At 36.0% G+C, this 26,427-nt stretch overlaps 2 protein-coding genes across 2 annotated transcripts in view; both read left to right on the forward strand.

Moving 5' to 3' along the window:
* LOC136805190 (phenylalanine--tRNA ligase beta subunit-like) overlaps window positions 1–26,427 on the forward strand; it is a 79,168-nt gene that overhangs the window by 9,273 nt on the left and 43,468 nt on the right. The window lies entirely within an intron of this gene.
* On the forward strand, window positions 1,749–22,627 carry LOC136805189 (uncharacterized). Its single transcript, XM_067061753.1, has 30 exons — window positions 1,749–1,881; window positions 2,558–2,700; window positions 2,858–3,050; window positions 3,506–3,637; window positions 4,026–4,117; window positions 4,449–4,589; window positions 4,791–4,886; window positions 8,817–8,900; window positions 9,582–9,730; window positions 10,010–10,103; window positions 10,504–10,677; window positions 10,982–11,104; window positions 11,304–11,373; window positions 11,737–11,840; window positions 12,099–12,262; window positions 12,543–12,767; window positions 12,907–13,002; window positions 13,629–13,694; window positions 14,354–14,469; window positions 14,861–15,014; window positions 15,379–15,516; window positions 15,754–16,024; window positions 18,170–18,278; window positions 18,622–18,724; window positions 18,887–18,979; window positions 19,295–19,526; window positions 20,301–20,602; window positions 21,159–21,298; window positions 21,776–21,928; window positions 22,196–22,627. The coding sequence occupies exons 1-30, from the start codon at window positions 1,824–1,826 to the stop codon at window positions 22,465–22,467; spliced, it is 4,287 nt and encodes a 1,428-aa protein (XP_066917854.1). The 5' UTR covers window positions 1,749–1,823; the 3' UTR covers window positions 22,468–22,627.

A 26,427-nucleotide genomic window follows, 5' to 3' on the forward strand; every position in this document is an offset into this window, starting at 1 on the left:
AATGTCCTGGGTGGAAAATGTTCGAAAAGGAGACTGATACAACAGAATTAGGGCAAAAGAGGGAACTTTCAAAAAAATGTTTCCCAAAAATCAATAAGCGGGGGGGGGGGTTAGAATAAGAATGTCCTGGGTGGAAACCCGAGAGTACTAGAACACTGAGGTAAAAAAGGGAATCGTTCGACTAAGGGAGACATTCGAGTTGTAGCTAGTTGTACAGTCAAATGTACCAAAATCTCTTAACGACTAGTGATTTAAAGAACGATAAATTACGCATACGTATGTCTCTATGGAAACATTAGATTAACTACCAAAGGGAATAATTCAGGGGGCGGAATAAATTTGAAAACGCAGTTTAGTTCAGGGTGGAGTAAACAATGGCGGAGGTGTTTAAAACTATTTTTTTCCCGTAAACCGCCGTGAAGGCTGAAAACTCTGCCACGTTTACTATACCTGGACGATAGCATTTTCTAGTGTCAGTTCGGCAAATTGCATAGATCCGCAACGTTGCAATATTCCGCAACGTTGCGGTTTTTCGCAGCGTTTCGCTAGGGTTGCGCTGCTATTTTACGCAACGCTTCTAAATGAAGCTTGTGATTTTAAAAATTATGAGCGCCTACCAATTTTCTTTTAAACACATGCAAAATCAGGCAAAAACTTGCTTTCTTGAACAAAGTAGCGCTTTTTTGAACGAAGTAGCATTTCTTCCAAGAATGATTGTGAATAATCGCTAGGTAGGAAATTAAAAGGCTAGGGTGAAAGGTTTCCTTTTGGGTTGTTCTTCAAAATGCACATTATTTTGGGACCCCGGTCCAGGCCCTGCGATGCCGATTTTGGTCCAAAGGCCAGAGCTGCGAAATTGTGCAGCAGTAAAGCGCTGCAGAATTTCGCAGCGTTGCGGATCTGTGCAATTTGCCGAACTGGTGTGTACATGTCGAGCTCATAACGCCCAACGACTCAACGCTAGATTTAACTAAGATAATTCCATTAGGAAAGCTCCAGTTACATACAGAGAAATTAAACAGCAAGCTGCCTAATATTCTCTTTCTTAATATACATTGAAGTTATGAAGGTTCGAGTTGTAGAGGTTTTTCCTATAAAGAGTTTGGGAAACCATTCACGAAGCCACCAATTTGATCGAGTAGAGGGGTTTGAGTTATAAGGACTCGGTGTAGTTTCATGGTTTTTAAGGGGGAATATGCAATTTATTCAGGGCCTACAACAGGACCCCGAACCTAGTCTGAATCGCAGACCTCTACAAAATCCCAGGTAGTATAGCACGAATCCGTTAGTGGATGCCAGCAGCCTACCCCGAACCATGATCCTCAGCTCAGAGACGCTGGTGTCTTTTTATGTCTGTTGTTACAGGATATCTTTGTCTTTACATAATTGTCTTCGATGACATCAATAGTCTTTACCTTGTAGTTTTTCTTCTCTTTTTCAATGTTTTGATTTAGATTTAGCCTAGTCTGAATCGCAGACCTCTACAAAACCGCAGGTAGTATAGCACGAATTCGTTAGAGGATGCAAGCAGCCTAGATTTAGCCCCTTTAGCTTTATAGAAATTCCCCGGGAATTTTGTTCCTGGTCATTTTCGCCATTCGCCCGCCACCTGTTTTCGCCCTTTTTTCTTGCCGCCCGTAATATTCCAAAAATGTTTACTTTCTGCAAAAAGAAGACACTCTACTGCAAAAAAGTATTTTCGAACGTTTTTATGTTTCGAATGTTACTTTTTTTAGAAAAATTTCCCATGGAAACTCTCAAAATAGATTCAAAGAAATCCAAACAGAAGTTTACAAATGGCTGTCTAAAAAGTGGAAAGAATAATGAAGCTTTCTTGTTTCCTTTTGTTTATTGTTCTTCAACAAGGGACAATTGCGCAGGGTAAGTGTACTTGGTCATACTTATGTTTCGGTGTTGCTGGAGATTATGCTCTGGGAGGGGCCTCACTTTTTTGTTTGACATTTAGAAAAATTGAAGTTCAATTTTTGATAAAATTAGATTTTTAAAAATTCTTCCCTTTACACAGACAGCGCAGGGTGTTAGCAGTATTCTTCTTAAAAAATGAACTTCGTCAGCAAAGGAATATACCATAAAAACACCATAATTTTTGATCAGCAGAGTGTTTTCAAGTCTTTTTTAAAACTCAGATCCGACTGCTTTTCTTTTCCCTGCGTTTTGAGACTCTTTATCTATAAGGTTTGGGGCAAGTTGGATGTATATTCGGTTAAAAACGGTCCTTAAATAAGATTCACCCATACTAAACTCTTAATAGAATTCTTTAATTGTTTTGTTTTGTTTTGAGGTGTGTTTTCCAAAAATAGGAATATGATATATACATTGTCTAGTAGAAATTCTGTCAGTCAACAAACCTTCGGATATAAGACAAAATAGAACATTCTAGTAGTGAGTTTAAAAGCTTCAAGCATTGCAATTGTAGTATCAGAAACAGCCTTCCCTGAATTGGATAGTTACTGATTGATGCCTTAGTCTCCTATACTGGCTATCATATTATCTCTGACTGACGACTTTTAAAATAATACTGCATTTTTCTTTCTAGGTCTCAAGCTTCAAATCGTACCTAGCAGCAAAACAGCGCACCAAACAGAAATTGCTGCTAACTTTGCTTTCGTCCCGTCCATCCTCGTTGAAATTGTTGACGGTGCAGGAGCACGTGTGACAGCTGGTGCAAATTCCTCTGTGGTATGTTTATATTTCGAGAGTATAGTAGCATGATATTGTTCGTCTTGCCTTTTTTTCATCTCAATTAGTAGTCTTAGTGCTACCCTGAAATTAAATATGAAAAATTAAAGCTTTCCTTTAGATTTGAAGGATTACTTTTATCTTATCTTTCACACAGGAAGTATACACAGAAGCGTCAGATCCTTCACTATGTGTTTCGTCAGATTCCACCTTCAATCTAGCTGGTGGTGTTGCAGTCTATCCAGGTTCTGTATGTGAACCAACTAATGGTACCTCGATCACGTTAACTTTCAAATGTAATCTAGCATGGGTTGATGATTCAGATGCTACTAAATCTTTTAATGTAACAGGTAACTAGTCCACTATCGTATTCTCTGAAAATTTGAATTAGTGAAGGCAGATCAATTACACGTTGTTCTTTTTATAAGAACATCTAAAACTTTTGAAACCTTTGGATGTTCTTATTTTTGAGTTTTAAGCCTGAAAATTTTTGCCATTATTTGAGCATTTTTGTCCATTTTCCTCAGAAATTGGGTGTTTTAGAGCTCTTAACTTGTTCTTAACATTCTGGCCATCGAAGCCTTATGTTCTTATATAGTTTGTTCTTATAAAGTTTGTTCTTATAAAAAAACCATGTAAGAAGTTTAAACCATGACCCCTCAATGCACCAAGAAGAGACTTTAAAACTTCGACATTATTATATACCCCAAGAGAAGGAGAATAAGAACGACTGTTGAATTTTTCCTTTACAATTTTGAAAAGATTAGATCCACAAATGACCTGTTGATTCGTTTTCTATTTTCAGATGAGATTCATTTGGCATATTTTGCTAAAGATAATCGATATCGTAATGGATACATTGAACAATTTTTGATTGACGGTGTTCGTGATGTCAACAAAGGAACCATGGATGATCCACTACGAATGGTTTTTCCAGGTAACACACCCTACATTTAGCGTCATTCGGCCCTGGTAAATTCGATCCAAACCTTTTTCACGCAGATTTTGGCAAGAAGGGGGAGGCAGCGATTCTTAAAAAACTTGTCATTTACCTAAAATTTTATTTTGGTCAAAATGAATTCCCAATAATTCTTTGCTTGTCGATTTTCTTTGGGAAAAAAAAGTTCTTTAATTTCAACAAGTCAAGTGTATTCCCCCCTCCCCCAAAATTGTAATTTATAATATTGGTTCACATCAGTTATGAACCGAATCTGAATCGTAGACCTCTCTACAAAACCACAAGTAGTAAAGGGGGCACGAATCCGTTAGTGAATGCCACCAGCCTATTATAGACCCATCTTCGTTAACTTCTATATTGATTATAGGTCGGACTCTTCATCTAAAATCGTATTATCATAAAGATGGAAACGTCGGTGAGAATTTCAATTTATGGAAACAAGTTCGAGCATACCATGATGTAAGTTTAATTCTTTCTACCCCCTCTCAATTATCCAGTGAGAATTATTTGGCTGCTAAATTCCTATACAGTATAGCACATTAAAGTTCAGTCCAGCGTGCTCAAAAAATTGACTACAGATTTGCACCGTCTTGTCATTTGAGTTTTTAAAAACCTCTTTTTTCAAGAATGTAAAATCTTAATAGCGAAGATTTGAACGTTTGATTTCGATCCTCATTTTTACTGATTTATCCCTTATGTAATGCTAAAAGATTGTCTTACGTTAAACTGTTGAAAATATTTATGACAATCCACTGCAGTATATTTTAATAATTTAAATTTACTTGTTTAGGCCAACCCAAGCAAACGGGCTCATGGTATCATCGGTTTTTCAAATAATCGAGTTTCAAAAATCTTACTTCCTAAAGCCACAGCTGACGGCATTGCAGTGACTTCTTTTAAGGAAGATATCTCTAATGATTTCAGTGATAAGGTTTGTTTAAGATTCAGTTTTAATTATATCAATGATTTATACGTTACGTCAGATTTCGTGGACGACTTTTACTCAATCGAGACGTTTATATTTTAGTCGAGGGATATTTTTGACACTTTCCCCAACCATTCTTTTTTATCTTTGATGACATTGTAATTTCAAAAGTTTTCCAATAATGGAGATTTTCAAATTCAAATTTAGGTGAAATATCCATTTTTCAATCGAATCCATTATCCAGAAAGCATGTTGGAATATGCGTTTGCTCTCTACCTCAAAGAACGTCTCTGGACTAAAATTGTAAGTCTATGCATCTTTTTCTTTACAACATAGAGCTAAGTGTTTCTTAAAGAAGAAAATATTTTTTTGAATCTCTACTTGTTTTGGAACACTTGACACACATGATTCTTTCAGAAAGGTAGGAAATATTTTTTTTCCTATAAAATAGGAAAGATTTTACAATTCATCCTTTATAGTAGCACGCAACCAAGGGTCCCAAGACATCATTTTACCGATTCCATTCGAAAGTAAAATTTATTGTCGCAAATTAAACCCTGGAAAATTTTTTTACGGCCAAAAAGGTGACGCGGTATAAAAAACTGCAAAAGAAAAGCGGAGGCTAGAAAAATAGCTAAATTTCAAAAGTCGAAAAAAACGGAAATAGCTGATAACCCAAAGCCCTAATAAAAGCCACTTCTACTGGGTGACCCATCCATTTTGTCCGACCCACCCTGTATTCCAACCAATGGGAAAGAGTTTGACCACATGGAAGTGTTTAGTGTACTTATAATTCAAATTTATCATTTAAAAATTACATGTGCTAGTTTAAATTATAAAGGATTATTTTACATCAACATCGTCAAATTTACAGCTTACAAAACATATAAAGAATGCTTAACATCTAAAAGAAAATACAACACCATATTGGATATTTCTTTACAAAAACTTTCTTAAATTATTACTGTCAATGTTAAGAATAACTGATTTTTTTTTTCAATTTCGCCTCGCTGTCTTTTTATCATAACAATTCGAAGACTTATCAGCACGTATCAATCTTTTCTTCTGACCATCATGACCGACTTTTTCAATCCTTTTGAGTTTGCGTTTACTCCTGTGATCTGTTCCCATTCCATTCCAGTGGCACCATCTTTGCCAAACTTACAATTTATACAGGATTCACCACAACCCTTAAACCACCAGCCAGCATTTCCTGCCTCTGAGCAGGAAGTAGTACTTTTATCGTGGTCTTTATCATGAGTTGAGAATTCCATATTCTGGTGGTACTTGAAATCATTATTTCCTGAAACAGATTTTAGTTTTGGTAATTTAGGTCCATATCGAAGTTTATATTGACCAACTTTCTTCAGTTTATACTTTTTATCCTCACCTTCGACCTCGAAATCGTTATAGTATGGATAATATGTGATTCCATCGGCGGCTTTCAATTCAAAAAGGATTTCACTTCGCATTCCCTTTTTTGCTAGTTTGTGTATTTGTTTGTTTCCATACCAAAAATCTTTGGATAAATCACCGAAGCCGGATTTGTATGTTCTCCATGGTTGTCCAAAGTCGGTCACGCCATCCACACGTCTTTGAATAACTGTCCATCCACCACCAAGAAGGGACATTCTGCAATGGATCGATTGGTATGTGGATTGTTCCTCAGGGTCTTCAATCCCGTAGACTCCATCTATTGTCCAACCTTGATTGTAGATGTCTTTGCAGTCGATTGAATTGTTGACCAGAGAGACGAATTTGATTTTCGATTCAAAATCAGTCTCGCATACTCTTTTCTCAAAGTATTGAGCTTCCGGTGATAGTTTGATTCTGCTTGTAACATTTAATCGACTGATACTTTTCAAACGACATTCTTTTGACTGGTTGAAGAAAACAGCTGTTTTGCATTCAGAGATCTTGTGGCATTTTGAGAAACAATTCGGACCTGTGTTGCTTGATTCCACTTTATCAAGTTCGATATCAGTCATGTTTAAGATTTCAATCCCGACTCTGGATTTGGTAAATAAATGATCGTGTTGCTGGCATTGGTCAAAAGAAACACACAAGGCTTTTGATATATTTGCCAAAATAGTCAAAACAGTATATATTCTGATAACCTGCATTTCTTCACACTTTGCTACCAAGACTAGTGCTAGTTTTTTTCTGTAAAACATTTTATTAGTATCTTGATTCTATGACTTGACATATTTTAATAATTTATTTTAAGCTAAAAAATAGCATTCTTTATTCTTTATAAAGTTTTAAACATTTTTTTACTGTTTTGACTCGATAGTTTAAAAGCCGAGGAGTCAACAGTGGGTAAACAAGTGAATGCTGGATACTAAAGACAGTTTCCAATTCATTTAGCCGACCTACCTGCCAGATTTATCATTTTTTGTTATTCTGTTAAATTATTATTCATCGTTATCGTTTACGTGACCACCTGTCATTTCAAAGGGATAAGATCTGATAGAAAATGTTTATAGATTATAATTTATTCTATCTTGATTATTTTTGATTAATTTATTCTTTTTAAACTCCTCTTTTCTGAGATATATTTGAGACAATTTGTGACACCCGCTTTTTTTCTTAATCATGGTGTGGGGTGACATCGCCGTGAACCTAACCCCCTCTGTTTTCTTGGAAATACATGATACTGGACAATGCCATTAGACTCTTGGTTATTCGAAGCTCTAAGGGGGATAAGAATTCACTTCAAATAACCGGGAGTTCGAAAAATTGAAAAAATTGTTTACCAGCTAAATTTTCAACTTTAACCTTAACCCTTTAAGACTTTGCGTCCCCGATGAGTGTCCCCAGGGCAAAAATGCAAAAAAAGTCGATGTCGTCCAATTCTAATGAAACTAATGAAATTACGAATATAACACAATTAAATGGTGTAGAATTGAAGGGCAATATTGTTTTTTGTGTATTTCAGTGTATTTGGGTCTTCTAGGGGATAAAATTTGGGGTTTTGGGCCCAATTCTGGGCTTTTGAGTCTTAAAATGATCCAAAAATCAAGTTTATCCAATTTCGATGAAACTTTCCACTTTTTCTCAACTTCAGTTGAGCTATAATCTGAGAATGTCTGTATGTATGTATGTCTGTCTGTATGTCCGTCCGAAAACTTTAGGACAGGCTGGACACTTCAAAAAAGATCGGATTTGGCTGAAATTTGGCACACTTGTTCCTTGGGTGAATATCTGGGGGAGTTTTTTTCATTTTTTGAAAATTTTGATTTTTGGGGCCTGGGGACAAGTTTTTCGCCAAAACGAGGCTAAAACTTTGGGGCAGCCTGGACACTTCAAAAAAGGTCGGATTTGGCTGAAATTTGGCACAATTGTTCCTTGGGTGAATATCTGGGGGCGTTTTTTTCATTTTTTGAAAATTTTGATTTTTGGGGCCTGGGGACGAGTTTTTCGCCAAAACGAGGCTAAAACTTTGGGGCAGCCTGGACACTTTAAAAAAGGTCGGCTTTGACTGAAATTTGGCACACTTGTTCCTTGGGTGAATATCTGGGGGTGTTTATTTCATTTTTTGAAAATTTTGATTTTTGGGGCCTGGGGACGAGTTTTTCACCAAAACGAGGCTGGCAGCTTGGAGACTTTAAAAACGGTCCGATTTGACTGAAATTTGGCACACTTGTTCCTTGGGTGAATATCTGGGGGTGTTTTTTTCATTTTTTGAAAATTTTGATTTTTGGGGCCTGGGGACGAGTTGAAATGTTACAATTGGGCCTTCTAATAACGGGAAAATCTGAAGTTGAGCCCAGTGCGGTGCGCACGTTCGACTATATTCAATTTGTCATGTAGAATACGAAAATGAAACTCAAAATTCTTCGAAAGCTCTGAAATTCCCTCAAAAAGAGGGTTTTTGCCCCAACTTTTTCCTGTAAATTATAGGATAGGAAATGACGCATGCGCATTATATGGCCTCCAATACACGGGTTTCATGTCTGGGAAATTGCTTGAAGAGAATCAATGTTCTCACTCGACGATCTTCCAATAAAAAAAATTCGAATAACTGAGGGGTTAAGCCTGTAATTGGCCTCCAGGGGAATAAAAATAACTTAAAGTTATAATGACCGAGAGTGTTTTTGAGTTGGGTAAGCAGATCTAAGGGGAACGCCATCTCAGTTCGAATAACCAAATTATTCGAATAAGTGCAGGTTCGAGTAACCGGGAGTCTATTGAAACACTTTATTGAAAATAATCGTCTCCTGTTTATTTTAGATTCTCATTTCTGGATTAGACACTAAATTAAACAAGGAGTTTTATGCCCATGCTACGTCATTTGGAATAGAAATTGTTAAAGAGGTAATTACTATCCCATGTCTCATGTCTTTAAATTTGATTTTAATTACGGATTTAATTACGGATACGTACGGTTTCTTCTTGGCTACCAATAGACGATATCGGCTTAACAAAATTCTCCCCGAACGATTACCCATGATGCATTGCGCAAAAAAATTCAGTAAGTCAATATTGTCCGTGAATTTTTTTGCGCAATGCATCATGGGTAATCATTCGGGCAGAATTCGGAAAGCCGATATCGTCTATTGAATTGCTTTCCCGCTTCCTATTTTACAATCTTCGTCTAAAAGTGTAAAATGTTTAAGTCAATCAGTGTTAATTTACACGAAATTTAAATTCAGAGACTTTCAATTTATCTAATCCTAAGTACTCCAACCTTCAAGGGGTGTTTCGGGCAGAAATCGTTCTCCAGCGTTGTTCGTAAGCTGCCAGTCTTGTAATAGACCTTTTCATAAATTACGTCACGAACAACGCTTATCTCGTTTTCAAAATATTGCCGTGGTAATTGATTCCAAAAAGAGTTCATTAGAAGTTTACTCTATTCAAAAATTAAAACTTGAAGACAGGCGGACTTGATTAACACACAATCACCTTGGTAATGGTTCAAAACGAGGCAGTTGTTCCACACAAAATAATTTATGAAAAAGCCTATCCCATAATGTCGTTTTATTCATATTTTATTAGTACACCATTCCGACAGTATCGGATGTCAACGCAGAACCAATTGGTGGATTGAATAATGTTATTCAGGATATCAAGAAATCTGGAATTCGTCTGATCGTTAATACCGTTCGAGGAGATACCAATGCTTATCTTCATGTCGAGGCACAAGAGTAAGAAGCTCCTTATGTTTGTTTCTATGATTCAGTTTAGCGATAATATACAATACAGTAGAGTCTCTTTAAACTCGAAACTCTATAGCTCGAATGTCTCCCTAACTCGAACAAGTTTTCTCGTTTCTTCAGTTAACAATGCCTTAAAAACCTTACTCCATAACTCGAAATCTCCTTAACTCGAACGAATTTGTGTTCCCCGTGCGTGTTCGAGTTATGGAGACCTGTGGAGAAGGCTCGAGAAGAAGAAATTTTTAATTGTCATATTTATTTTTTCAGTGGAGGAATTGCATCAGTAGATGGATATCAATGGGTTGGTTATCGGAATGCAAAATCCTTCCCAAGTGGAAATTTCCCTCTGCGCTGTCGTAATGTAAGATATTTTAATTACAAAGTGTTTTTCTCTCGCCTCTTTCCTTAATTCTTACCCCCCCCATCATCTCGCGCATCTGTGAGCTTTTGGTTGCTGAGGTGAAATCAAGAATGAAATCACTTTTTATGTTTTCTAATCTTTCACTTTCCGACATTTAACATTATTATAGCTTTCTACTAAGTTTTGTTGTAAAATTGAGAGCTATTGAGATGTGAATCATCCGACATTTAACATTATTATAGCTTTCTACTAAGTTTTGTTGTAAAATTGAGAGCTATTGAGATGTGAATCATCCGACATTTAACATTATTATAGCTTTCTACTAAGTTTTGTTGTAAAATTGAGAGCTATTGAGATGTGAATTTATTGATTTTTGTACACAATTTATCTTTTTTTTCAGCTTAAAAAGTTATGTTGCTTTCAATTCAAAGGAGCCACTTTCTTTGATGCTGCTTATTTGGTCGGTGGTTGGACCACAGCTGAATGGCTAGGCATTATGGGAAAATTTTATGATGCTGATGTTGAGAAATCACTTGGTCATTACCGTGAATTTCCCATCAATGATATTTTTACGGTATGTGTGTTTGTTTTCCTAAATTAAAGGCCACCTTTTTTAAATAACGTAGTCAGCGTTTGGTTTACTTTGAATGCTCTACTTGGTATACAATTAATAAATAATCCTTTTGAATTTTGTTTAATGATGCGTTGATGATGCGTTGTAGCTAATCAAGCAATTTTTGTGGGGAATAGTTTCACGTTTTGAAATATTTGGAAAAGATGTGTGTTCGTGTGTTCTGATTTTCTTGGTTTAGAACCGCAAAACAAAAGATTACTGAAATTACTCTAAAATTACTCTAAAATTACATTTTTTTCTTTAGGTTGGTCCTGAGTATGGTATGATTTACGATGCGTTGAAGACCAAAATTTACGCCATGGAGAATATCATGAAACGAAATGGAACGATTAGTGGTACTACCCTTTCGAAAGAAATTCGTGAAAATGTATGTAGAGCTATTTTCCCCTTTTAATACGTTCTACCAAAACTGTCTTGCCTCGTGAACCTTATTTTTCAATTGAAGTCCAGTTTCTTTTATGGTTTATATCAATCAAAACCATAATCAAATTTGAATATATATTTTTATATGACTTTAATTGCATTCCATCTCTAAAAACCTGTTAATTTATTTTGGTTTTATTCAGACCAACTTTACTGGCTTGACAATGCTAGTAGAATTGGATAAACAAACTGGAATGCGTCTACATTTTAATGGTAAGTAAGAACCTCCTCGACTTCGCAGTGTCATGTAATTAACTACTGGACAATGATTCTGTATTGACTATTACTACATCCATTCTTATCGAAATACATTATACCCTACATGAATTGACATCTTTGACAATTTTGACACCGCTACCCGATGACGTCAAAATCCTTGAAAATGTTGAAAACGGGACCCCTTCTAACTTTCGCATTCATCTTTTCTACTCAAATTTCGAAGGCAACTTTTGGTGACATGTTCACATCTTTTGGATCCATTTTTTCCACCTGCCGGTATTGTGTATTATATTGTTATGAGTTAATTCCCAAGCTTTTTTAAATTAGGCTCTTAATTGAACTTCCTTTTTTTTATAGGTTACGCAAGTGTCAACTGGCCCAACTCCGATTTCTTTCAGTCTCAACACGTTATTGAATTGTTGACTGGTCGTCTACAAAAATGGGATTATTCAAACTTAGGTGTAAGTGATACAATGATCTTTGTTTTGATAGATTTCTCCTACTAACATTTATAAAAAGTTTGAAACGATAGTCACTGCTATACATAAAATCTCTTATATAAATGCTTCTTTCCCCTTCTGGTTATACGCGCTACCGTGTGACAAAATCGTTGAATACCATGAATGTTTTTCTGTATACCTGGAAAATATTTGAACCTTTTCCCTGTCTGGCAAGCTAAGGGACATTTATTTGTATAAAGTTGATGTTTTGTATTACAGGTTTTATACGTCAACACTCTTTTCAAAGTAGAAGGTTCTTCTTATGAATACGAACTGAAAGCAGACGGTGGTAAATCTCACAGGAAAAGAATTGATTTGTACAATGATATTGACAGTGTGGTTGGTTATATCCAGGTTGATAAAAAATTCAAGAACAAAAGAAGGTAGCTTCATACTTATTGACCGTATAAATTAATCCTCTCTGGATTTAGTTTTGCACTCAGCGTACCATTGTTATAATTGTTTTGTAGTTCGCTAAGTTTCGTAGATCAGGAAGGTGTTTTATCCATGTGCGAGCTCTTCTTTCTATAATAATAAATATCCAGACCTACAATTATGTTAAATGGAATAATCTGGGAATTGTACAGATATATTTTTCGTCTGCTGGATTATTTTATTGCTTTCCCAAACTACTATCATTCGTTTTCATCGTTTCCTTCTCAGTTATACGAAAGGAAAAGGACTGTTTGGTTTTGAACTACAAAAACAAATCAATGAAAATTACGACAACTCAGTACCGAATCAAGTGATTCCTTTGGAGATGGAACAAGCTGTGGAATATGTTCCAGCGCCTTACTATTGTACCGATGGCTGCGGTGGCAACATTACTGATCCTTCAAACATCAATGTTTATTCGAATGGTGTCTGTATCAAACAAAATGTCTGCAAGTATGTTTTGGAACGAATTTTTAAGAACTTTATAAGATGCTTTTAACGATAGGACTTTAAGATCTTTAAAATTAAAAACACTTTAAAGAAGGTTTTTGGTGCAAAATCTTATTCTATATTTGACATTGTATCATTTTAGATGTAATGTCGGATCAAATGGCGAAAATTTATGGACTGGTCCCACATGTGCTATAGCTCAATGTCCCGATGGATGCTTCAAAGGCTCCTGTACCGCGTAAGCTTTAAGTGTTTTGTAGATGAAGAGCTAAACCTTGAACGTCAAATTTTAATGTTTTATTCTTTGTTTTTGGCTCATCGTATACCGTATTACTTCGAATAACAGCCCCTCCCTTGAGAGAAATTTATCAATAAACGTCCTGTCAAATAAACGCTCCTTTCGAATAAATGCCTCCCCTTTGGGAGAGGCGCTTATTTGAAACAAGTAATTAGGGAGAATTATATGAAGGAAAACATAATTATGTCTTAATGATTGTATTCTTTCAGTCTTTCAGTATTCAAACTAATTTTGACCCATTTTTACACCACTAAAAATAACATATTTGAATTGAAAGAAAGTGAAAAGGTCAAATAAGTTTTCCATTTACTTAATTAAAATGACCTTGCTTAAAGATTTTCAAATAAACGCCCCCTTCTTTTTAACACCCCTCGAATAAACCGAAGTAATATGGTATGTCTGGCTATAAACTTGTCAACCCTTAGTGGCGCGGTCAGCCTTTGAGGAAACTGGTACTGATTCATGGGAAATTTCTTTTGAAAACGCTAGCATACTACCGTGTAGTTTGTCGGTTAAGTTGATACCAGCTTCAGTTTGTAAAATAAGGATTTGTTTTTCTCTTTCAGCCCGAAGACATGTACTTGTATCAATGGTTGGTCAGGAATTGATTGTAATACTGCAGTATGCTCCTCGTAAGTTTCCCAAATGTTTCTCAAGACCACTAATGAAAACATTAACTGTAAACTGAAATTACTTTAATCGAATTAACTTTCGCGAGATTAAATTTCGCAATTTCGCGAATTTTTGCCTTTTTCGGTAAACTAAAACTCGCGGAAACGCGTGAGATTCCTGACTCGCGAAATTAAATCCACAACAAAAATTTTTAAATTCGCATTTTCGGTGGAGAAACCACTCCAAAATCTCCATCTATGGCAAAAAATGGCTATTGTTTAGCTGCTTTCAGGCTTATTCGCGAAATTAAATCCATGCGAAATTTTTCAAAACTTTGACTCGCGAAATTTTTCAAAACTTTGACTCGCGAAATTTAATCCGATTAAAGTAAATTGTTATCCAATATCTTTCAATATATTTTTCGCAAATTTTTCTGCAAAGTTCCAGCACCAAAACCCTTTTAGAAAATCAATTTATTAATGTTTCATATTTGCCTTACCTTTGTAAGCCCGGGGCCACTTTTCGATAGTCTGGATGCCGCTGATAAGTGGCTCGGTGTAAATATGTCAGAAATCTATACCTCTAATTTAGAAATCTTTAGATACTTTTTTTGAAGATTTTATCCCTCGTAATCAGTATAGGAAAATTTAAGAAATTCTCATTTTCATGTTCTTTACAGATGTTCGTCGACCGGTGGCAATTGTATTTCTCCAGAAGTTTGTGTTTGCAAACCTGGACAATTTGGCCCATCTTGTGAACAGAAATGCACCTGTGAAAACGGCATATGTAACGGAGGTACAAAACATTAGTGTAGAGCTTCCTGTCGAAGCATTAATTTAGATAAAGTTTTATTGTAACACTCTGTTAGTATATAAAGTTACTTGGGACGAATTTTAAAGCTTTAAAGGGACATAACAGTACTTGCGAAATTTGTAAACAAACTGTATGCAGCGGATACAAATCAAAACAAATGTCACATGTCAAAATAAAAAATCAAACCAAATATGGCCAATTTTGATTGTTTAATTGTTTTACAAGTTTGTTTTGGACACGTGATTTTAATTGTTCTCTTTAATGACACGTGATTCGCGCAATGTTTACATTTTACTACTTTTATTCCCCTTTAAAAATGGTATTTATGTGATATAATTTACAATAATCTTTCCATTTCATTTCACGTGACCAGGACAAACAGGAGATGGTACTTGTCAATCGTGTGATTCCGGATACACTGGCACAAATTGTGAGATCGATTTGGTTGTTTTGGTGGTTCCTCTCGTCTTTGGTGTTGGAGCACTAGCTTGTCTTCTCTACTTTTTGGTCCAATATTTCATTGCTCAGTAAGTGTATCATTTGTATCACTGTTTGAGGTGTTTGTTTGAGGTGGTTAACAGAGCACCACATGGCGGTAAAACTAGACTGCTTTTTTTGGATCATCAGACGATTCTATAGTACAGGTTATTAAAAAAGTAATTATCTAAGCCTCGGGAAGATTTCCTATTTGTGCAAGTAAACAAAACAGGGCCAGGGTCTCCCCTACCAATCGTTTGAAGGACTGATTAAAATTGGCGCAGTGATGCATTCACAGCATCGATGTTCACAACTACTCAAAAATATCTCAGGACCAAAGTGAAAGAGGATTTTGATTAACTGCTTTATTTAATATCAATAATACAAAAATTCGGTTATCCACCTTGTCTCTAGAACACGATTGAAAGCAGCGTTGTACAATAATGATTGGATAGTCAATTGGCCAGATGTTACACGAGATGATGGAAACACTGGAAGAAGTTCCATGTTTATTTCTGCCATGTCCATGAATAACAACAACAGAAAAGAAAGGTGTGCATTCTCATTACAGAGATTCCGGTGTCTGTTTAGACGTATTTATTCATAAGTTTATGTTCCTGCAGCTAACCATATGCTAATTGCTTGTTTGTAAAGGCAATACCGTTAAATATTGATTTGAGCTTTTTCCACATACTTGTTTGTTCTATAGAAATTCAAACTGATATCCAATTCATCATGTCATCCAGTACCTCTTAAATTTCTAATAAAAATGAGCATTTTTTTTTCTAGAAAACAAATTAATACCGGTACTTGGGATGGTATTGATATTCACTACCAAACACTTGACAAAGATTCCATTGCTCTTACCGACGCCCTTCGACTTGAAGTCAAACAAATGCGTGATATGAGACATACTAATATCTGTCTTTTTGTTGGTTCGTGCATTGATAGTCCCAATGTTTCCATCTTAACTGAATTGCAACCTAAAGGTTCTTTGGATGACGTTCTAACCAATGAAGATATTAAGCTTCCATGGAATTTCCGATTCGCTATTTTGAAGGTATGTGTATTAGCCCCTAAGCTACTGTTTTCAATCAAAAAAAGTCTTCAATCAATGAGATCGGTGATTGTTATTGAACTGATGAAGAATCGATTCTTCTCTTTTGTTCCCTTGATTTCTTCTTGGAGGGAATTCGGCAAGAATAAAACTTCTTAATGTCTTTATCTTTCATCATGTAAACCAGTGCGTTCAAACCAGAACATAGAAAAACTGGTAGGTGGAAGAATGCAAATAGATTGTGAGCAGACTCTAATATTTTCTCATTACCTTCATAAGTCAAAAGTAGTCCGCCAAGCAATAAGTAATACAAGCTCAATGGGCCCGTGCATAAATTATAAACTAAAGATAAAAAATTCAGGACTCCAACAGTCTTTTGATTACGGATCATTCTTACTTTGTCAGCTTCGTTTCCATGACGCTCTTTTGATACTTGATTTGTTAAAACATTTTTGGACCAAAGATTTAAAACAGTGCTGGCTATAACTCCGATGGAAAGTAAACTTCCAACAGACAACCAATAATAACAATAGAGCGTATGTGATGTATATCTTGGATTATACGTGAGAAAGGTCATGGTAGCGGTTAATAAAGATACGCCATTCCAAACAACGAGTATACCATAGATGGTCCTGGTCTTTACCTCATAGAATGGTTTCCTTATTGCAATATGTCGTAGGGCTGAAATGACAACAAAAGTACAGAGGCCTGTACCACCTGTGTATACTGATATAGCCATACTGATACTCTGAGCCACGCAAAAATCAATTGAAGAAAAAAGTGTAACAGGCATGTATCCCAGATATAATACACCAGTAAGGCCGTCGGTCAATGACAAATAAATGTAGATCTTTTGTGATAGAGTTAAATGTTTGTTCGTCTTTTTCAAACCAACTATCAAAGCTACATTTGTGAGTATCAAGAATATAGATGAAATGAGAAGGAAGAGTACTTCACGATAAACCATCGATTCGTTTCTAGTCGACGTTGGTTTGTTGTTCGTGAGGTTGTGAACGAAAGGAATACAAGATTCCATCTCTGGATGTTATCGAAAAAAATTGAACAGGAATAATATTTTCTAATTTTCCAAATCTTTGAATACTATTGGTTCTAAAATAATGCAAAAAAAAGACATAATTCTCTCAAAAATTGTCAAGAGAAAAGGGTAGAAATGTCACATGACCAAAATATCAATGTCTAACGATGTAGTAATCTGAAAAAATGCGACACGTACGCGGGGAAACAAACTTTCGAAAAAAGAAAAACCAAAACTCGATGATTTTGATTTAAAAAAGATATTATTATTTCTAACGCTGGTCCAATAATTCTGACCATACACCTATCTACTATCAACCCTTTTGAAGAAGCCAGTAAGGGTTGTTTGCGATACCGTCGTCAAAAAGTGTTTTCCAAGTAAACCCGTTGCAAGTCTCTACCCAAGCTGACCGTGCCGTCAGAGGTGATAAGTGTGTCACAAAAAAAGTTTATTTGTTTACTCCTTGCCAAGATCCCTGAAAATATTGGACTGTGATCGTTCAGCGAATTTAAACAATAAAGTTAACGTTAAAAAGGAAACACTCGAAGCAGCTCGAAGATATAAAACTGGGAAAAGTAGCGTATAAGTAGTGAAACTAATTCCAATTAACGAATTTTTTGCGACTTATGTATGAAATCGCCAAAAGCTTTTTATAATAAAAAATGATTAAAATTAAAATTAATTTAACAAAAAAATATTATCTGTGATTCGGGTGTTATTTTTAGATAAATTATCATAGGAAGATAAAAGAAGGGTCTAAGAAATACACAAATGAAAATAATCATAGCATAATAATAGAATGATGAATATTTTGGTGAACGTTCATAGGTCTCTAAGATATTGTCTCGTTCACTGAAGTACAACGAGAAAGATTTTTCCCATGTGAAAATAATTATAAAGCATCTTAAAGAGGAAAAAATTCCGTGCACAAAATTATTCAGATACAAAAATTGACATAAACAACCTACCAGCGGAAATTTTCGTCGGCCTATCAATCCTTCCATTATCTGCATAAAGTCGGGTGGGTTTTTCTGAAGGTTTCATCAGCAACCATTCCACACGTTTGGAATCCAGCCTTTAAGTGATGACATTTACTGTTTTTTTGTGTTTAGGGAATTGTAGCTGGTTTAGATTTCATTCACAGAAGTGAAATCAGAAGTCATGGTCGATTGAAAACCAGTAATTGTTTAATCGATAACAGATGGACCGTTAAACTGTCAGGTGCGATACGTAGTATTTAATTTAAATTTTGTTTCTATGATTTTTGCAGGCGCTTCATCTTTTCGTTCCCGTTTTTGGGCTTGTAAAGACTGCTTAGTTTTTTATGTAATGTTTGACATGAAAATTGAGAAGAAGCTGATGTCAATGATATGAGGTTGAAATTTTATGGTACCATCTCACAGGGAATAATTTTGTGCGTGATTCTTCTTGTACTTTATGGGTCCCACGTGGTGCAACCGAGTCTTTCATACAGGGATGTATTCCTTTAGATTGGAAAACAAAATCAAACGCTGGTGTTGTGATATTTTTTTCGTTTTTGTGATGTTGTATGCTTCCTTTTCAGGCTTTGGTTTACACCATTTAAAGTCGAACCAAAAGAATGTGGGTCATTTCAATCCCCACGAGATGTCAACCACTACTGTTGACGATGCAAAAGCTAACTACGGGTATAAAAAACATTTTTCAGGGGAATTAGTCCCAATGACAATTATTCTGATACAATTAACTTTCACTGAAAGAAAGAAGATCTAGATCCAGCCCCGGGTAGAATCTTTTCATTGTTCTTCTTCAGACTTGGGGTCCTAAACATACGGTTGTATTTGTTTTAGCTCATTGATTTGGACGGCACCTGAGATTTTACACACTGGAGTTTATCATTTGGATCACGTTGGACGGGGAACTGTTCAAGGAGACGTCTACAGGTAATTCTTCTTTCTTCTCGAAGACATACACTGGAATCTTTTGCACACAATTCTTACCACAAGTCAAAAAACGTTGAACGTTTACTGACTCCCTGGGACCCAGTGGATTCTTTATTGAGCTAAACAAACCTTTATTAGAAGGGTGTAACTTTATTTTTTAGGTAGTACTTTTTTGTTTGACCAAGCAGCTGTCAAGATATTAGCTTTAGGAGTTAAAACTTATTTTTCAAAAAGTGTAAAATTTCAAAAATTTAGTACCCCTCTTTCACGTGTATTTTATGCTTTTTAAATTAAATCTTTTTTTCTTTTATTTAGTTTGGGCATGGTGATGAGTGAAATGTGTACACGTGATTACCCATTCGCTGATGTCATGTTGGAGAAAAGTGAGTTGGTACAATTGCTAACTGGAGAAAGTGATGACGTCATCTTGAGAGTATGGAACGATTATATTGCTCGACTGAACATTGAAGCAGGAGGCTGGGTTCGACCATGTATTAAAGACAAAGAATGGCCAAGTAAATACGAAAAGAGAAAGGCTTTCAAGAAGGTAAAAACCATCCAATGAGAAAAAAAATTATTTCTAGACGACATGTGATGACTGGCTTCTTCTTACAGAAAATTCCCGGTTCTGTATTGAGTGGTCTAGGAGTCGTCTCGTTAGAACCGTCTTACGCTGTAGTTTATACTGCCTGCCAGCTTGCGAGACACTGATACGCAGTTTTTTTTCGGATCAAGTGTGTTAATCTGACGTGAACCACTAGGAAAAGCTAACGCACCCTCACCTCATCCACGATGTATTGTGGATCGATTTCAATCACCGACAAGTTTCTCGGGTCTGTCTACCCAATTGCCCTCGCATGGCATGGGAAGGTACATTCACTTGCCGAGTGAATCACAACACCGGGTGGGAATCAACCCCGACCTCCTATCAAGATTGATAACCACAACACTACTGCGCCTAGACAACATGTAGAACACATTAAGCATGCATCTACAGTTAACTTTCTCTAATTCAAACTCGAACGTGAAGTCTATTTTGTTCGAGCTGAAGAAAGACTCAAATCATAGAAAGTATTTTACCAGGGTTTCCCCTTTACGGACTGAGAATGAGTTCGAATTATAGAATGATTCGAATACTAGAAGTTCGAATTAGCGAGAGTCGGCTGCACCATCCTTGTCAAGCTTATTCATACAGCAAAAGTGGGTTCTTGGAAAATGTTAAAAAAGTAGAATTTAACTTCGTTCTCCCATCGAGCTCGATAGGGTTAATTTTTTGATACCGAGACCTATATATAACATTTATCTTATGGTTTGTTTTCAGCTGATGGAAAATTGCTGGCATGAGGATCCTGATCACCGACCTACAATTCGGGAATGCAAGGCCAATTTGGAAGTCGTCGAACCTCAACGTGGTGAACTGATGGATCACTTGGTCACCATGTTAGAAAAATATTCCAGTAATTTGGAAGAAATTGTCACCAAACGAACCAAACAATTGACCAAGGAGAAACAGAAAACGGAGGATCTTGTCTCTCGTCTTTTACCAAAATCTGTCGCTGAAAGTTTGAAACAAGGAAAACGTGTTGAACCGGAAAATTTTGATCACGTTACCATTTATTTCAGGTACGCTTGGTAAAAAAAACAGGGCTTCTGATGAAGCAATACTTCAGGGAAGAAACTTTTATGGATGAGCCTTGGATTAACGATCGTGAGTCAAGCTTTTCAGAATGTTCTTACGGGGAGAAACTTCAATCATCTAATTTTCTTTACTTCTCAAGGCCTGTTTCCATCGATAGCGCGAGCGTGCACGCTAGGCCAAAATTTCCTAAAATAGCACATTGACGTCACGAATTAAATTTTCTTGTACACAGAATGTGTACGCTCTTGTACGCTTTTGTGCTCTTTTCTCCGCTGAAAATTTTCAACTTTTTTGAGCGCAGGAGCGCATATCTCAATCGATAATCTTTCAACCAATCAAGAAAGAGAAAAACTGCTGAGTAAACAAAAAAATGTAAACATCTTGTGTTCTAGTCCACCTCTTTGCTGATGGAAATCAAACATTGATCGCACGGAGTGTGCAACGTACACGCTCGCGCGATCGATGGAAACAGGCCTTTAGTCAAAGACACCTGGACGCAGGGATGTTTAAGATTTAAATATTATTTTTTCGTGATTCCAGTGATATTGTGGGCTTCACAAACATTGCACGTGCCAGTACACCGCTAGAAGTTGTGGCGCTCTTGAATGATATGTACACCAGCTTTGATGGTATTGCTGCTAATTATGATGTTTACAAAGTCGAAACTATCGGTGATGCATGTAAGTAAAAAGGCCTTAGAAAGGCTTCCTCCTTTTGGCGAGTTTAGACAAAATTCCCCACAATTAGTTCTCGACAAAATAAGTTCTTGCCAAAAGTAATTTTTTTTCGCATTTTTCCAAAATAACCAAATTCATTATTTTTTGCTCGAAATAAGGCAAAATAGGATGTATTTAGCCTGTCATCGTTGTCATTCGTCAAAATTAGTTCTCGCCAATATTAAAAAGTTGACTATTCGCCAAAATAAGTTCTCCTCGATATTAAAGATTTTCAAGAGTTTTGCTGCTTGCCAAAATTAGCTCCCTTAATGTAGAATGAAAGTATTGCACGAGGTTCTCTTTCTCTTTGAAGGCGAATGGTGGTAGGATTTGATTGTTGAAATTTGAATTATTGAGTGTCTTCTATATATTCATTACACACGATGCCTCCTGAAAGTAGAATGTTAATCTTAAAAGCTTTCACTCACCTCTTTACAATAGACATGATTGTCTCTGGATTACCAACACGGAACGGAGATCAACACGCAGGAGAAGTTTGTACCACTGCTATGGACCTGTTGCATGCTATCGGGTCTTTTACCATCAGACACATGCCCAAAACCAAAATGCGTCTCCGTATTGGTGTCCATACAGGTATGAAACACAACTATCTCTATCTTTTGCCCGCAATGTCCCAGCGGTTCGCATGATGGCGTGATTTTAGCGTTTGACATGATAGGGCAAACATTTTTGGCATGAAGAGTCGTTTTTTCTCTATTTTTTACATGCTGATAAAGTTTAGCGATCTTCGTGATCATGATGGCGAGTTCAGAGGGTCCGCTAAGGAGCCTCCTCAAAATCATAACCAGATGTTGAAATTAAAGGGATAATAAAATAATTCTTTTCTCGTTACTTTTATAGGAGTTGTTGTGGCTGGTGTGGTAGGTTTGAAAATGCCTCGATATTGTTTGTTTGGTGATTCTGTCAAAGTAGCCGAATCTATGGAATCAGGTGGTGCTCCTATGAGAATTCAAATCAGTGAGACCACCTTCGAAGTTTTACAACGTTTGGGAGGCTATAAAACCGATTACAGAGATGAAGTTGACGTGAAGGGCCATGGTAAATTAAAGAGGTACTGGCTCAAAGGGAAAGTCGGCTATGATAGAGAACTTCCCGAAGGAGAAGACCCTTAAAAACTTATACAAAATAGTAAAACTGAAAATATATATTTTTTTTATTCCCTATAAATATATTTTAATTTTAATTGCCTTGATTAATTTATTTTGAATTGTAAAATTTATGTAAATATTGTTCAAAAAGATATTGAATTTTAGGCTTAGTTTTTAAATCAAATGTTGTGCTTTGTTTATGTGTAACGCTTTAGAGAACAGGCTAAACTGGTGGAAACCTCAAGAAAAATTAAAACAGCGAAGTTTCCAGCGATTGAAAAAAGCTGGAAAAGCAGATTCTCGTGCATTTTCGCACGCTAATTACTTTTGCATGCGTATCATTACGTCATAATGAGAAGCATGCGCTGTGAAAACGTTTTAAATAGGGCGTTTGAATTACAAACATCCTCGCTGCATTCACTCATCAAACTAAGCGTACTTGTGTATGTGTGTGTGAGAAAGAAATTCTTTTTAAAAAATGTCTAAAAAAAATCAAGTGAGAAATCAAAATCTACTGATGGTGGAACTACTGCTGGAAATCCCGGGGGGGGTACTTAGGCAAATGGAGGGTACGGTATGTGCCGCCCTTAAGGGTACCTTTTTTGGACTTCCAAAGTCCCACTAAGGGTCGGAAAAATCAGAAAATCAAATTTCAGTCCCACTAAGGGTCGAAAAATTTGAAAATTTCAACTTTTTACCCCCTTAAAGATCGAAATTTGGTCAAAATTGGTCAAATTTGTCCCGCTAAGGGTCGCAAAATTCCCAAAATTTTCCTTTGTTTTCTCCTTTTTAGTCCCGGTAAGGGTCCAAAGTTCGAAAGTCGGGCGGCACCCCCCCGTCAGCTCGCAACCCTAGTACCCCCCCCGGGCTGGAAATGAAACACTAGCTGTTACTTACGAGCAGTTGAAAACTCTGGTTAATGATGTTGTTGAAAAAGACTTTGGCCCACAAATCATGAAAAGCACCAAGGACACAGTGAAAGCTGCTTCTGTACAATCTGCTGAGAATCAGTCGACCAATCTGGCTAAGCTCAAAAAGAAACTCGAAAAGAAGAGAGCCAACGACAACATTGTTCTCAAGAAAACCGGCCATCAAGATCAATTTGCTCATAACACAGCAGTCTTGGAAACGATTGAGGATACCCTCGAATTCATGGAAGAGACCGATGTTGATGGGATGAAAGAGGCTTTGAATAAAGGTAAGAGATTACTAGAGACTCGTATTCAACATATTAGAATCGCCGACACATATGGGTGGCTTACTGTCAACGAATTTACGAATTTAAGGCAAGCGATCTTACATCTGGAGACGTGGAGGAAAAGAGGCTTAAGAGGGCTATTAAAAATGCAGAGCAAGTTAAAGAACGTATATATAAAAAGCCAAGAATAGAGGAACCTGATGGAGAATACTCCAAGGCAATCAAATCTAGAACTGAACAAAGGAGCCGTATGGATGAGGTGGTCTGTTATTCATGCAAAAGAGTAGGGCACTACGTCAGCCACTGTCCTTTTTCTGAATCTTCGTCACCTTTGGCCCACTCGACAAAATTAATGTCCTCATCAACAGCAACAAAAAGTTCGTCGTCCAATTCAAATTCTAAATCGTCAAGGGATGGAAAATAACTTTAACAAAAAATATAAGATTTCATATATTCAGAACAATTTTTTCAACTTTTGAAATACAGTAGCTATTTTACGTTGCGTTTTAAAAATTGATTACAATTTTGTCTTGTTGTAATTAGATTAGTATTAATGAGAGCTGATGATATAAATGTACCTGATCTTCTATTCTATTTCAACTTTGCCATTTTACCTTCTTTAATAATAAATGTCAAAAATGGATGATGCAACAAATTATCAAAACTTCTCTCCTTCGTTTTGCTAATTTACCTCACTGGGATAAAAGACGATTAATAAATTTTGACGTTATTCAAGAACTTCAATTTTTGCAAACCAATTTAAAAAACGTAAAAGCTTTTAGAATTAAAACCAAACCAGGAATTACGAAGGTCATCTTTTCGGACGCAAGTGGTACAGGCTATGGAGGTTACGCGGTCGAAAAGTTAGGAAACATCATAGCAAAAGGAAATTTTTGTAGACATGAAATACAACTAGCTCAACTTTTCGTGAAACTAATAAAACAGCAGATTTGATTTCCAAATCTACCGACACAGATAATTGGTCTATCGATAATGAGATTTTTAATTATATAATCAAAAACTATGGACAAATTACTATCGATCGAATTTCCAATAACCAAAACGCTAAGGCAACTGTTCTAATTCTCGTGAGTATTACCCAGAAACATCCACGTTCAACGCTGTTTCCTGTAATTGGGGAAACAATGAGTTCAACTGGCTTTGTCGTCCAATATCGCTCGTAGGTAAAACAATTCAGCATCTGAAAAACCGTAGAGGTAAAGGCATACTTTAATCGTAGAAATTTTAGCGAGATTAATTTTAGCGCATATTAGCGAGTCAGGAAAATCTTGATATTTTTTGGATTTATTTTAGCGAATCACGATTTCAAAACATTTCGCGTGGATAAATTTTAGCGAATACTTGTCCGACAAAAATTTCGCGTGGATTAATTTTAGCGAGGGCAATGATTTTGAGGAAAAAATAATGTCTTTTAATACAAAAATCAATATAGTCACATGTCTTTGTAACACAATTCTTGACTAAGAACAGAAAAACTTGGAAATTTGCGCCCATATTACTAGTTTTTGAAAAAAATATGAAAATGATAACAAAATGATAAAAAATGAAGAAAAAACATACTGGATTTATTTTAGCGAATCAGCTTTTCGAAAAATTTCGCGCGGATAAATTTTAGCGATCTGTCAATTCGGTGCGTTTTAACGAGATTTATTTTAGCGAAAATAGGGAAAACTCGCTAAAACGCTAAAATTAGTCTCGCTAAAATTTCTACGATTAAAGTATTACTTGTTCCATTGTGGCCTTCTTCTTATTACTGGCTATTGTTGACATCGAACGGCATAGAATTCGAAGCTTTTGTGAAAATATTTTTATTACTTGACCCTTATTATATCAATTATTCAATACAAAATGTATATCAATTATTCAACACAAAATGTATAACTGACGGATTTGCAAGCTTCTATTCTGTAGCATCATTTTTCTTTCCTTTTATGTTGACAAACTTGGTGACTACATTTGCAAGATTTATTACATCACGATCAACGTTACACGTGGTGTGTTTTATGTGTCAATGCCTCTGTGCAAACACGTCTTTTGCGTCAATGTCTCTGTACAAACGCTTGAGGAGTTCGTTCTCCATCTTGAAGCCCATCGTCTTACAGATGGCAAAGTGCAAAGGTACGAAATTTACTATTTTTCTTATTTCAATTTTCGACAGATCATGACCCCCAAAATTTGAAAGAAAAACTCGCAACAATATTAAAGACAAAACTGAAATCCGATTCAAAATTTCTCAATCATTGGAAATTTAACTTTAAATTTATTTTTTTTTTGCTACTATATTATGTAGTACAACTCATAACTTTTTTCTTTTTTATCTCTCGTGTTATTGCAGACAAATACCAAACAAAAAGTAGCTATTATTGTGATTTATTGTTTGTTCATTCGAAAAGGAGAAATAGCCGAGAAGCGAAGTTTCCAGCGATTGAAAAAAGCTGGAAAAGCAGATTTTCGTGCATTTTCGCACGCTAATTACTTTTGCATGCGTATCATTACGTCATAATGAGAAGCATGCGCTGTGAAAACGTTTTAAATAGGGCGTTTGAATTACAAACTTCCTCGCTGCATTCACTCATCAAACTAAGCGTACTTAGTCGAAAAGGAGAAATAGTGAAGAAACGATGTATCCAGCGATTGAAAAAAGCTGGAAAAGCAGGTTCTCAACAATTTCGCACGGAAAATTAATTATGCATGCGCATCATTAAGTGATAATTATGATTGGTATGTCTTTAAATACAATTCAAAATTCTAAATCATCCTCGCTA

Source organism: Clytia hemisphaerica, unplaced genomic scaffold (assembly GCF_902728285.1).
Source record: "Clytia hemisphaerica strain Z4C2 unplaced genomic scaffold, Clytia hemisphaerica genome assembly, whole genome shotgun sequence".
NCBI lineage: Eukaryota > Metazoa > Cnidaria > Hydrozoa > Leptothecata > Clytiidae > Clytia > Clytia hemisphaerica.